The sequence below is a fragment of the Pseudoliparis swirei genome, chromosome 2, assembly GCF_029220125.1.
Source record: "Pseudoliparis swirei isolate HS2019 ecotype Mariana Trench chromosome 2, NWPU_hadal_v1, whole genome shotgun sequence".
Lineage (NCBI taxonomy): Eukaryota > Metazoa > Chordata > Actinopteri > Perciformes > Liparidae > Pseudoliparis > Pseudoliparis swirei.
In genome coordinates this window covers 4,374,631-4,388,649 of record NC_079389.1, presented here as the reverse complement: position 1 = coordinate 4,388,649, position 14,019 = coordinate 4,374,631, and the positions used below count along the sequence as shown (strand labels likewise).

General features: G+C 40.8%; 2 protein-coding genes across 7 annotated transcripts in view; one reads left to right on the top strand and one right to left on the bottom strand.

Moving 5' to 3' along the window:
* The first annotated feature begins 553 nt into the window (after positions 1-553).
* Positions 554-8,404, top strand: LOC130208144 (receptor activity-modifying protein 1-like). Of its 3 annotated transcripts, none has more exons than XM_056437125.1 (4): positions 554-4,210; positions 4,386-4,431; positions 5,208-5,346; positions 6,774-8,404. In XM_056437125.1, the coding sequence occupies exons 1-4, from the start codon at positions 4,202-4,204 to the stop codon at positions 7,030-7,032; spliced, it is 453 nt and encodes a 150-aa protein (XP_056293100.1). In that variant the 5' UTR covers positions 554-4,201; the 3' UTR covers positions 7,033-8,404. The 3 variants fall into 3 exon arrangements, with proteins under 3 accessions (XP_056293100.1, XP_056293109.1, XP_056293091.1); XM_056437134.1 differs by having other exon boundaries at positions 558-3,742; XM_056437116.1 differs by lacking the exon at positions 554-4,210 and having other exon boundaries at positions 4,386-5,346.
* Positions 8,204-14,019, bottom strand: part of slc4a3 (solute carrier family 4 member 3) — a 56,499-nt gene continuing 50,683 nt past the window's right edge. For all 4 annotated transcript variants that reach the window (XM_056437039.1, XM_056437049.1, XM_056437084.1 and 1 more), the window contains one exon: positions 8,204-13,153. In XM_056437039.1, coding sequence (XP_056293014.1) covers positions 13,076-13,153 — 78 coding nt within the window. In that variant the 3' untranslated portion in view covers positions 8,204-13,075. The remainder of the gene's footprint in view (positions 13,154-14,019) is intronic.

Below are 14,019 nucleotides of genomic sequence, written 5' to 3'. Positions count from 1 at the left end.
TTCCCTTCACCTGCCCTAAGCCCCGCCCTCATTGTTTCCACCTTTAGTCTGTGTCGACTCCTTGTTCTGGGCCAGATCGTTTTTCTACTTCCAGTGTTCCTCGTCGCCTTTGTGTCTTTTTGCAAAGTAAAGAATTGTTTAATTTCCCGAGTCTTTGCCATCGCCCTCAGAAACGTTAGCTAACGTGACAGAAAGATCAGGCCAAGACAGACTCAGTGGGGGAGAAGCACACATTGTCCAACATGGAATCAGCCGACTCCAGTTTCGCCCATCAGGCTCTCGCCTCGTAATGCGCACTTGTTGTCCACCACGACAGACTTCCCTGGGACATAATGGAGTCCCTCCAAGCCTTTTTTGCGGCCATGCTGCAGCCCACCGCAGTTCCCGCTGCCGCCTGTTTACCGCAGCCCACGGCGGTTCTGGCTCTCAGAGACCCGGCCCTCCCTGTGTCTCGTCGCCGCCCCCGGCTCCCCGTGTCCCGTCGCTGCCCCAGCCGCCCCCGGCTTCTTGGCTCCCGTCCCCGTGTCCCGTCGCCGCCCTGGCTCTCGGTGTACCCTCGCCACCCCGGCCGCCCCCTGCTCCCTGTGTCCCGTCGCCACCCCCGGCTCCCCGTGTCTCCCCAAGAAATGTCCCAACAGCCAAACACTACCACACACCAATAGTGGGTCATAAATTCGAGAAGGGTTATTTTTCTAAACATAGAAATATCCTCCTCATTCTGCCGTAAGTAGATTTTGCGTACCAGAACAAGGATGTATGGTCCCCTCCTTAATTTGTAAAACAAACTACAGGTTTCAAAGTACATGGCCTCTTTCTTCTACTCCTGTTCCTACCTGACAAAATATTTTCCATGACTTTAAAATGACAGCCGCTGTGCAAACAGCAAGTGTGTTGTCTTTCACCGGCACGGAGCCTTTACAAAACCGTGTTTATCTGCCGTGTAATCCATTTGCTCTGTCACCTATGCTTTCAATTTAGGGAAGTGGAACTATTTTCCTACGACCACTCCTCGGCATTTCTCCACTCACAAATACATTTTGATTATAATGTGTGTAGACGTTGCTTAGCAATCCCGAATGAGCGGGCACTCGCTGAAAATTTTTGAATCGTTATAATTTTGCACATGAGCGGAACGACCTGATAAGAGTAGCGCTGAGAGATTTTTCAACTGAGATTCATTTAGCCGAGACAAATGGAATACCAAAGAAAGAAAGGTGGTCCCATTTTCCAGAGTCAAGTAAATTTCCTCAGTCATGGATAGAAGAGTAAAAAATGAGGCTTATATTTTGGGAGGACGCTAATACAAACAAGAGGTTAATGAGGTTGTAGTATTATGAATGGTTTATCATAAAGTATCATCTGAAGAACAAGAAGTGTCTCTTGCTAGCCCACTTTTAAATCAATATTCCCCACACAGGGGAACACATTCTAATAGTTTTGATGACCCATTCAAATGACTGTTATGTAAGATGTTTAGGTATTTGCAGTGTTTGGGTGCCCTGGGGAAGAAGGCTCAGTAGCTGATTTGTGGAAGCGGATCGTCATGCAATTACTCCAGAGAACGCCAAATAGCAGCGCAGCCAGAACGGTGTCCAGACTTATTTTTATCACACAGTGTCTGCACACGAAGAGCTGGGACAGGATGTGTTCCGGAGTCTTCTGTCAAATTGGCCAGCGACGCCGGAGGGGGGCGCGCCCTCCCGACCAATCGGTTAAGGCGCTCGCAAGTGGTCAGATGGGTTTTGGAACGAGCTTTAACCGCGAGGCTGTTTCGCCATATTTGGTTTTTTTTCAATGCCGCGTCTTCGAGTTTCATAACTTGCTTTTGGATGATCTGGCACATGTTTGCAACATTTCTTATGGAGAGTGATGCCCAGAAAAGTCCCAAACACATCAGAATAAGATATTGCCTGCAGAGACCCTGCTCTCTGCTGATACTGACAACCCCACATAATTCTTATCGGGGTTTATTTTTGTATTTTTTTTGTTGCCGATTATAACCAACCGAAACATTTTTGGGTTGTATGTCGAGCGTTTAGGACAGGGGTCGGGAACCTATAGCTCTTCCGGTGACGGCATATGGCTCCCAGACAATTTTGCGTTGAAAAAAAAAAATCTCCGCCCGCCCCCCTGTAATTTTCTATTTCGCGCCAGAAGTAATTTAAGGTCCTTTTCTTAAAGACGTCTTTGTTCTTTTATTAAACTAAACGTCTGTTATTGATCGTATCTACACAACAGCATGTCATTTCTGTCTCTACGTGTTGCGTTAACACTTCCCGGCACTGCAGAGCTCCGATGCCGGCGTGTGCACGCGCATCGGGGCGGAGCAAAACATAGTCTCCCCCCCCCCCCCCCCCCGTAGCATCATGCAGCACCATAAGTCGCATTAAAAGCAAGACATATTTAATTTATTATACGTTAAAAATACTATATGGCTCTCAATGAAATATATTTCGAAATACTTGGCTTTTATGGCTCTCCCAGGCAAAAAGGTTCCTGACACCTGGTTCAGGAGAACTACATGAAAATGCTAATGTATTGTGTTTGTCTCCTAAGGGGCACTGTAGAAAACAGGGTGGCCAGCTTCATTAAAAGCTATCTGCTCTGTATGTCCATGTAAACAACTCATTGTAAGTAAAACAAATTAAACACAATTATTACAGGCAGCTGATACCCAAAAGAATGCCTATGTATTCATATTCAATATGTTTGACTATCATACACATTGCTCATGGAAGGTTTTTGATTATATTAGATTATACTTGTATATTTCTAAAAAGAAAATGTGCTGCTGCGTCAATAATTTTTTTAAATACAAATATAAAATAAAATAACAGGACAGACTACATTTAAGAATTTAAATAAGGGAAAGAAAAATGTTAAAAATTAAGGTGTATACCCTTGACCCCCCTGTAGGACACCAATGGAAATTCTCAGACGGTCTACAAGTTGCATTACAATCTTCGAGAATAGACATTATAACTGACAAAAAGATTCAATGTATTCATGTCTGTTTTATGATTATCTGAACTCCAGAAAGATATTTTTAAAAATTGTTTCCCCAATTTTGTTTCACCTGCATTCTGCATGATTGAGTGGTTTCTAACTTAATTCAGGTCGTGATTTATGTTAGCTAAAGGTTAAGACGGGCGTACCAGGAAGTGATGCTCACACCTAAATATGTGCATCTCTAGCCAGTCGTGGGAGTGCTGAATGTGGATGGGAATGTTCCGTTTTCTGTGCCTTCCGCCTGGCAACCCTGTTCAAACTATTCCCAAAATCCTTTTTTTGCTCAGCGCCTTCTGGATTAGCAGAATATAGTCCAGCCACCCCAGGCCATCTGACTTTAGGAGTACGATTGACCACAACATGTAAACATTGACATTGCATGTCTCTGTGAGATGCTACCATACAGGCTTGTTGACAGAGAGGCCTCTCAGTTCAAGTGTCTCCGGGGAGGCTTTATGTGGAACGTGTCTTTGGGTAGCATGGGAAAGGCCAGCTCAGTCTGGGAAAGGAAGCAGCCTGTCCATTGCTGTTGCACAATCCAATTAACCCTGAGTCGCATCGATAAGAGAACCGGACTGGATGACCAACGGGTTTTTTTTTTTAACCAGCCCGTGCGTCCGTTAGCTGGCTGGTGAAACACATTTGAAGCATCTTCAGCACGGCTTCTAATCAAATCTCTTTGCCTGGGGAAAAGGAAACTATTTTTGCTTCAAACGGCACCGTAAAAGCCGGGGTATGTGCTCACAGAGCGTCTCTTTCTCTTTGCTTCATCAGTTTGGGTTTTTAGGATTTTAAACCTGCTTTTATAATGGATACAATCACTGATGCTCTGGTTTTATTGAGGTACATATTATACAACTGAGTAAATGTATATAATTAATACATTTTTCATCCATTTTGTTTTTTTAATATGGACCTGTAACTAACATGCACATTTGAGAATTCACGGCATTTACAGTGCACATTTGCTTCAGACGAACACATCACACGTGTATGTAAAAATATAAAATCTTTATCTTACTGCATTCCCATGTAACATCTGTTTTCAGTGCCTGCCTCCTGCAAGATAAGTTAATTAATTTGTGGGTGGGTCCAGAAAGCCGATGGCCACCATGTCTGTTTCATACAGGATTTATTTTTGTCTGTTGATTTCATTTTTATGCTGGACTTTTAACCATGTTCAGCATTCTGCATGGTAAAAGTAAGGGTATACATGTGTTAGTTTAAGTTGTAATTGTTGCAATTTCGTATCAAGTTTTCATCTCGTCATCTTCTGTTCATCTTATACATGCATGTAAAAAAGTTTGATTACCTCACGTGTAACCTTAATGACAATGTATGTGAATGCCATGATTTTTTAAAATGTTTTTTTATAGATGGTGTTGTCTGTTTACTTGTTGGCACTTACCTTCATCTGGACAGGTAAGCCATAACTCCAATACATCTGGGTACTTGGATTGCCAGCAGAAGGTCAGTCATTATACCAAAAAGAGAAATAATCATGTGCGTTTGAAGTTAATTTGATTATTTTCATCATTATCGGCTCAAAAGCAACAATCATCATCATCATCATCATCATCAGTGTGGCAACCTGGTAACTTTCTCGTGACATTGAAGCGACTCGTCAGACTTCTACGAAGCAACCAGCAACACAACTAGCGACTTATTCAGACCACCAGGGAAGAAAGTGGATGATTCCCATCCATGACGCTCTCAAAGAATTTCATTATTGATTCGTCCAGTAGCGAATTATTACGGCACTCAATAAGTCGCTGAGTTTTTCAAAAAATGTTCATCCGATTAATCAAAGAAATAGTCAACAGATTAATCGATTATCAAAATAATCGCTAGTTGCAGCCCTAGTCTAGGCTATTGATGGTTGCTTGTCTGGAACCTCGACTGAGGTGGCACCCTAAGAAGTACCAGGAACCAGCTCTTAACTTTTTCTAATGGAAAAAAAAGAGAATTAGTATATCATGCATTATATGTGACAATTATAAAGGTTAAGAAAAATATATATTTATATATATATAGTAAAAAATACTGGGGTGGTTTTACGTTGGACCCATTGGATTATGATCAAACTCAGACTAATGCACATGGACACATTTAAACACTGTCTGTGATGTTAGCTGCTGGTCTTGAACCGTATGCAGGATTTGGACCGTCTTTCTCACTCATGTGTCTGTTTTCTCCAGGAATGGCCTCGAAGTTCGTCGTCTCGCCGTGTGACCCGCACTTGTTCGACAGCGGCGTCAACGACTGCCTGTCAGACTTCAACAGGAGCATGGAGTCCAGTGGCTATCGGGAGAGTTGCCCATGGCCGACTGCTAAAGGGTACGTTTTATTTATAGTTGACACAACTGTTGGGTTCTGAGTTAAATTGTCCAAATTAATCTTTCATCTATATCTTAGATTATTAATTTAATAATTTTAAAACAGAACCTCTTTTATTTAGATCAAATAAACAAGGTGCCAGATTAAGTAAACTGGTATTATCAAGTAAATACACGTATCCAATCAGACTTAGTATCGGAGATACCCGATATTACAGAGCTGTGACTCTCTGTCAGCCTAGCTACAGTGCTAAAGAGAAACCTGTTCTTATTTTTCTCTATTACTGATGAGTTATAGGCTTTACTGGCATTACGGAGGGCCTTCTTATATGTTTTAAGACTCTCGCCAAACTAAGCGGGATTCTTCAAGATTAGTAGAATGCCATATGCTTTCATGATGTTTGCTTTAGTTTGTGGGTCTGGGGGTTATACCAGGGAGCAAACCTCCTCTGCCTCACTGTCTTCTTCTTCAGAGGGGCTATCGAGTCCAGTGTCATTCTCAGTGAGCCTGTGGCACTATCGACAAGATGATCAATCTTGAAACCAGGAGTCCTCTTTTATATTAAGACGTGGTATTAAATTAAATCTTGACTAACGGTGTACACGGTGTAGTATAAACTCAAAAGTTATGAGGTTGTGGTCTGACAGAAGAGGGTTCTGTGGGAAGACCTTCAAATGCTCAATGTCAACGCCATAAGTAAGAACAAGATCAAGCGTGTGGCCAAAGCTGTGAGTGGGTTTCTGTACTCTCTGACAGAAGCCAATCGAGTCCAACAATGAGATGAATGCAGCACTAAGGGAATCATTATCAACATCTACATGAATATTAAAATCTCCTGTAATAAAAACATCAGTTTTAAGGGCGAAACTTGATCAAAATTCTGAAAATTCAGATATAAATTCTGAATATGGACCTGGGGCCGGTACAGTATCACGAATATTATTGGCTGTAATGTTTTCCAGGTTGGATTTGAAAGATGAGTTGTAGTTTAATTTAGGTTTATGATTAATTAATAGGCTCGAGTCAAAGATGGCTGCTACTCCACCTCGGAGGACACGACGCACCAAAACCGTGTGCATGAAATGTAAGAAGCTGCCTCCTATATCATAAAATATTTGACTTTGAGTATTAAAAGGGCCGCGACAGCCGATTAACTTCTTCCTATCATATTAGCGACCGCTCTTCCAAACACAGCACCCACTTCAGGAACCGCTGCTGGAGCTATCCTTACATATTTCCATATGAAATGAAAGTCAATGCAGGCTTGAACCATGTCAGTTTGGTAATACAACACCCGTCGACTGGATTCCTGTCCCATTTCATATCCCCGTCGCACAATATTGCTGTGAGCTGGAACCGTCTAATTTCTGTGAGATGCTTTTATTGCTTCACTGACTAACGACTAACCATTTGACTCCTCTCGCCAGCAACTACAACGAACTGAAGACGTGCGTGGACGACTGGGCGAACGCGACTCTCTGTCGGGGTCACGGCTCTCTGAAAGACGACATCTTCTTGGCGGTTCACAAGACGTACTTCAAACGATGCGAAAAGTTCCGAGATCCCTCGCCGACCACTCTCGCTGCGTTGATAGCGCCCGTTGTTGTTGTCACGCTCTTCCTGCCGATCGTCTGCGCTCACCTCGCCACCCGGAACGCATACTGGCTCGACTCTCCGGGGCTCTGATGTGCTGAGATTACGACGGGAGGGAAAGAGGAAGTCAGGTGACGCAGTAGAGGTCGAGTCCAACGGATACAGGACTAGGGTGGTAGCGTGATATGGAGCTACACGATTGATTGATTGATGGATGTCATGAAATGATTGGTTGAAACTGGTTGGTACTGGTTAAAACCGGGATATACCTTACTTTAGCAAACGTCATACTTTGTTTTTCAGTATTTAACGATGATTTTTTAGTCTCCCGAAGAATCATGAAGATTTAAAGAAACTGTATGAACTGTATTCCGGATTGTGTTTTGCTTTGTGTCCTACGTACTTTTTGTGGTGGAGGAACTAGCTAGCCAGCTGAACCCCTTATTGCTGAAGTAGTTAAACTAAAATAACAAGTAAAGGGGATCCTACGCTACAAAAACGTGCGCAAAAAATATTTTTAATGTTTTTTTTAACTCCATCTCACTTAGACACACTTAGTTTAACCTTGAACTTTTCATATACCTAACCAAGTAGTTGTGTTTGAATTCACAGTATTCATATATTTAAATATTAATATATATTAATACCCTGTATTGAAGTCTTTCTACCGCTGTAGTTACCGAGGTTGTGATCAGACCTCCACTCGATGAGTTGGAAGTGAGCGTGTGACGGAACTTTCGCTCTCACCACCTGCCGAGGAGAGAAAATCGTGACCCGTGGACTACGGCAAAACAAACCACGGGCCATAACATATGCGTTTGTACATAAACCCTAATTTGAACAATGGTTAGTTGGAAACATATGATTCATGTAGAACTAAAAGTTCAACTGTTTCAAATGTAATCTTCACAAAATCGTTGTAAGTGCAAAGTTGGCACGACCCACAATTATGAAAGTATTGCGTTTTCCATTCAAGTCTTAGATACCAACATAATACCACTCCACTATACATTCTATCTATACACTCTTAAAAACAATTACAAATTTATAAATTTATAGTCTATCACATATAGACAATAGTAGATAGAATATATTCATTGTGTTCTTTCTTTTCTCTTTTTTCCTCCTAAAGAAATAAGAAATGTGCACCCCATGGCTGATATTTCTTGTTTCCTTTTTTTCTCCTCAATATTTTAAATGATCTATACCTCTTAATGGATGGCTGTGCCATTTGTATATTTTCAGGTGATTATATATGAATGAAAACAGTTATGGATACTTTTATTCCAATAGTCATACACACACATATAACATACATTTGGTAGAGCTTCATACTTGACTGTATAAATACTTGTAGCTGTGAATGAACTTTCTGGAACTCATTATTATGTCATATATGATGAACTCCGCCCATCTGACACCGAGTGAGTTGAGGAAAATAAAACCTTAATGTTTGACAACTTTATATTTGAATAATCTGTATTGTATTGAAAAAAAGAGGTTATTTTTGTATTTGAAACACATAATAAATATTTATTCCAGACAAAAAACAATGTTAACTGTTGACTGAAAACCTCTTTACAGCTAGAAGTGTCTGCGTTAGAGGCACACAATCTGCATTTTACAAGTATGTCATCAGAAGAGTGTACATCGAGGGATTGTTGTGTAGCGCCGTGTGCCATCAAAACAATAAAAAAAAAAATGTTTTCAATGTCGCCTCTATTGACAATTTTGAAAATGTAAATCATAGTTGTAGTCTGTCCGCACAGCATGGCAGAAACAGGAAGTAGAGCAGAAAGCGTTTAATAGTTGGGCGTAAAGTAATCCAATGGGATGGCCACGTTACTCTGTTTCCACTGGAAGTTACTATAAGCTTGTTGTAAAGTTACTTCCTGTGCTTTTAAGGACATTTAAACAATTGCTTAATGCAACTTTTATGGCAATCGTAGCTTTAATTGGATGTAAAAAAATGTGTATGTGTTCCTGAAAGTCACAACATTGAAATAAAACCTTTATGAAATGAAAACCTCCTTATATTAACGAGAGAATTTCCATTAAGAAAAAAAAAAAGAGTACACACACACAAAGGATTAGTATTTAATTCAAAACCCATGAAATCAACACAAATATAACAATGAAAACCGGATTTAGGAAAATATTCCTGGTGAGGAACTAATCCTTTTTGGTATGCAGTGCAATTAAAGAAAAATGAACGGCATTCCTGCAGTTTCTAAAATAACCCATCGACTATAATTCTGCTCGTCTGTCACTGTGAACCTTCCTCGTAATAGCGGATCGAATTGCTCACATATGGATTTATAGTGAAATGATGGTTGAAGCTAACGCACCACTCCAGACGTCTTCACTCAAACCAAAAGATGTTGAATTATAAAGAGGTTATAAATTAATAACGCAGCCAGTTCTTAGATTTTGGGGTGGGTGGTCTACCCCGCTACCGTGGTGGTATAAGGTGACTAAATCTGGTGAACTCAGAACATTGACATAGACATTTTTTGAGGTTCACAAAAAAAAAGTTTTTTCTTTTATTATCTTTAATAATACCCACGATTCCACGCTTATCATCAGACAAGAGAACAATGACCCGTATGGCTCTTTTCACCAGCTCACCAAATAATACCGTTCCACTGGGCTCCAGACTGGGATGCCAGCTACCGGGGTCAAAGGTCATGAATCATGATTTTAATCCTAAAGTGTCCCATCTAATACTTGTTTTTTCAGAACATTGTCCACTTATGAGATTGTTAGCTTGCTGCTTTAGCATGGAAGTCAATCAATAACAAAAATGTAAAATCCATCCATCCATCCATTATCAATACCGCTTCATCCTCATTAGGGTCGCGGGGAATTGAGCATAACATTACTCAACGTTTCAATAAAGTTGAGAGTCGCCATGGACCGATTCATCAGCCCCGAAATAAAGTTGTTGTGTAAGACCCTGTTCTCTCGAGCTAATTCAGCCGCCTGAGGTCTTGAAAACGTCAAACTGCTCGCCAGCACACGTCGGCCAACCGCCGTCAACGAGACGTAGACGCGTCCAGCTATTAAGGTCACAATTAAAATCTTCCTACCAGATGAGACTCCAGGTCAATTACATTGGCCCGTTCAGCTTTCAGCTAGAGTTAACATCAAAGGGATGGGAAGAGCCAAAAACAACCCGGAGCGTGACTTCGAAGATGGAGTGAAGAGGAAGCCTCGCTTCCAGCAAAACAGAGTTCATGAATTTTGTTCTTGGAATTTGGAATTGTAGCTACAGTTCATCTTTCAATCAGGAGTCACATCGCCACCGCCTTGCAAATCACATTATTAATTTTCTTTTTTTACTTTTCCGATATCCTTGGATCGGTCTTAACGTGGCGCCTTGGGGGATTGTAATAAAACACACAACCAGGAAACTAAATATATGGTGCGCTGGTTTTAAACCTTTTAATTAAGTGGATTTAAGAAAGAACCGTTTTTCACCACAAGTAGCGCTGTAGAGCAATGCTACGTGTGCGACTATTTTATGTTAATAAACTGATCAAAAGACGGGGTGATAATGTCACTCTTCCATATAATTGTTCAAAATGAATACAAACGTTACAAAAATAGGCTAATAATAGAACTGTAGATTATTTGAATAGAGGGGGTAATTTATTTATATTACACATTTTTTACAATTATTTTGGTTAGCTAAATCTCAGTATTTAAAATCGCTTGTATCTACAACGTAAATAGCTCTTGTGTGCTCAAACGTCTTTTTTTGGTCACTCAATAGCTTTTGGACCGCAGAAAAATGGGAAATCAGCTTTGCCAGTTCCGACGTGGAAAACATTTACATTCAATAATATCACGGGCCAAGGTGTAATGGAGAATAACGAAGATAACTCTGTTTGCCCTTGTATTTTTAAACCCTGACACATAAACACGTGGTTGAAAAGGTCCATTGAGCCTATTTTTGAATGACGCTCCTATAGAGCGCTAAACCACATTCTGTGACCCGTTCGCTGCATCATTAAATACAGACCACAGCAGGTGTAGCATTGGGGGATTCATTCACAGCATAATTCCACATCAATTCTCTTCACTTGTATTCATTTTCTCCATTTCATAACTATGTTTTTACATCGCGAGTGTTGATTGCCTTGACCGCTTTGTGTACACACAAGAGACAACAAACTAAAAGGCGTGGGAGTGATATTTACAGATCGAAGGTCAGTTTCCCCTGAGACAGAATTCTCGCTTGGACATGGTTATGTGAAATGAAATACACTAATATGGTTTGCATACAAAAACTACTCTTCACTTCTGACCCTGAATATTTGTTTTTTCACTCAGAATGCAATTTTGCTTTAATTTTGGAGTTGAGTGTATACGTGCAGGAGCAATCATTATTATCAGGTAAAAACATGATTTTGTTTTCTATTTTTGCCATTTTTAATAGTTATTTATGGAAACCTCACGGTGTCTTTTTCCTAAATCCACCTTAAATGTCTTTAACAGTGGAGAATTCAACACACATAAATATGAAAAGGGGCAAAGATAGAAGCTAGAAGGACCGTGCAAATTACTTAAAAAGTCATGTTTAGAGACAAAATATAAACTTATAGTGACAGTGCCAACACCTTTTTTCTACTTCCTATCTAGCGCCAACAACATCCATAGAATGCTCCGAAACTAAGTATTTGGAGTGGAAAGTGTGTGAGAGTGGAGTCTTTAACTCACCGGCCTTTGAGCCCAAATCCCATCAACGTCTTCCTCTTCTTCATAAAATACGACTGTCGCAAAAAAATAAAAAGTGTTTTACTTGTGTAAGTCTCTTGTGAAAATTTATTTCATTTCTATGTACAGTAGCTCTGACAACTGGTGTTTCTCCGATCACGTGTCAGGACTATTCGGTTATTTCAAATCCTACAGCGGGCTCGGCAATACGGGATGCGAAGAATAAATCTTGTGGTATTTCAAAACAGATGGTACATTGTAATTCCAAGCTTACCGTATAACGCATCAGTTACCCGTGTCCCGGTGTTTCCAGTGCTTGTGTGTGCGCTCAGTGCCTATGATAAGTGCGTTACTACATTATTCACGACATCCCTGACAAAAATGCACCACGACGCGTTGGAAATATAGCCGGATGAAGCTGAAAGAATAAACGTCTGAATCTGTCCACCTACACAATGTTATTTTCTTAAATTGTATAATAACTCTCCCAGCGATTTGAACTTTCGGGAGTACAAACTTCTGGCATGGCGTTGAATCCCGAAAGGTCACAAAATAAATAAATCAGAGTAGAAAAATAAGGTTGACACCACCCGTGTCCACTATTTGCTTCTACATCCGAGTTCACAACAACGGGGTCAGTGGGCTGGTATGCTGGGCGTTGACCCCCCCCCCCCCCCCCTTGAAGAAGCTTGCACAGTCTCTGGTTGGCTTCAAGGGGAGAGTCTACATTTAGAGAGGAGGCTTTGAGCCAGGAGCTCAGTTGGCAGCCACCGAAGTGAACTTTTGCCCAGTCAAAGTGATCATTACTAAAAGTCTGTACAGAAAGGGAAAGGACTACTTAACTCCTTGTTTGCACATCATTGCAACCTATCGGCGAGGGCAGTAGTATAAAGGCAGCTAAGCTAACGCAGGCGGTGAAATTCAAGGGCTTTGAGTTTGAAGTTATTCATCATTATGCATTTTGATTAAAAAAAAATCTGGTTCCTGGAAGAAAATTAAATGAAAGCAAATCTATCCCCCTTTCAGGACGAAAATAAGTCTAGATGATCCGGCCGTAGGTCGCCATGATCATTGCACTCGAGCCCCAGAACCTGCAGAGTAATTAAAGGGATAGGAGAGGATAAAAAAAGTTCAATAAAGTATTCATGTAGGCTGATTCCTTTGCTAGATTTTGCACCATCCACTTCAGGTAGGGTGCTCCGACTCAGGGAGTTGAACACAACACTGGAATAAACAAAGGTTTGAAGGGAACTTCCAGCTCTAGTTTTTGTATATTTTTTTTACAAGCACCGTGTACTGTCGCTCCTTTCGCTTTGTCACTACTCAGAGACAACTGAGGTTTTCCGGAGAGGCTCGCTCCGATTGGTCAGAGCTGGAGGGTGGAGAAATTCAAACTGGCGGGGTCCAATTTTTATATTTATACAAGCATGTGGATCTCGTTGTACTCGTCTCGTCCATCTTCATCGAAGTTGGGAGAATCCTCGTCGCAATCCAGCTGCGAAAAAGACAAAATTATCTTCAATAATTTTAGTTCATTCAAAACTTGCTCAAAGGCCCCAATTTATGCAACGGATTGAGGATACTTTTGAAACTCTTTTGATGCTGTTTAAACCACTTTATGCTTATCTGAGAACTGTATAATAAAGAACTACCTAGCTTAGTAGAATCAGCTATCTTGGCTGTGTCGCAATGCGCCTCCTGGCACTACCGAAGACCACTAATCAAACGCATCACAATGTATTACAAATAACAAAGTGTAAAAAACAACTCACCGTCACACGGAGTGCTATGTGCCGGACTATTTCCAATCATTGTGCTAAGCTAAATTAGCCAACTGCTCGCGGTATAGCTTCATACTTAGCAAACATGACTGCGTTTCGATATCGGCGTATAACTCTCAGCATGAAAGCCAAAGTATTTCTGAAACGTTGTGCTAGTCCTTTGATAGGAAAAGGAAGTGGACCATAACACAAGGGCAACAATGGTTTTTTTGGGTGTTTTTTTCCGTAATCCTGACTAGATGAAACAAGGTGTGAAAGACTCAGAAATACCTAAACGTGTTTGTTAGAAAAGAAGAAAACAAAGAATAGAAAGAGAGCACATGGTGTGTACAATCTGGTTAATATAGAGATTACGGTTAGAGAGGTGACGGATTTGATATCATGGAGGTCTAATTATGGTACTTTTTGCATTATTTCCATGTAGTTTGATTCTCCAGTGTCTCGGGGTTCATGGGACCTTTGGATGAACACAACACGGACGGTGGTCAAGTTAAGAACAAAGTTGTTTATACTAGCTCCTGAAAAAGTCTACATTTTGGAAGTGGAAGGCTTTAATCTGACAGCGTTGACATGTATGGGT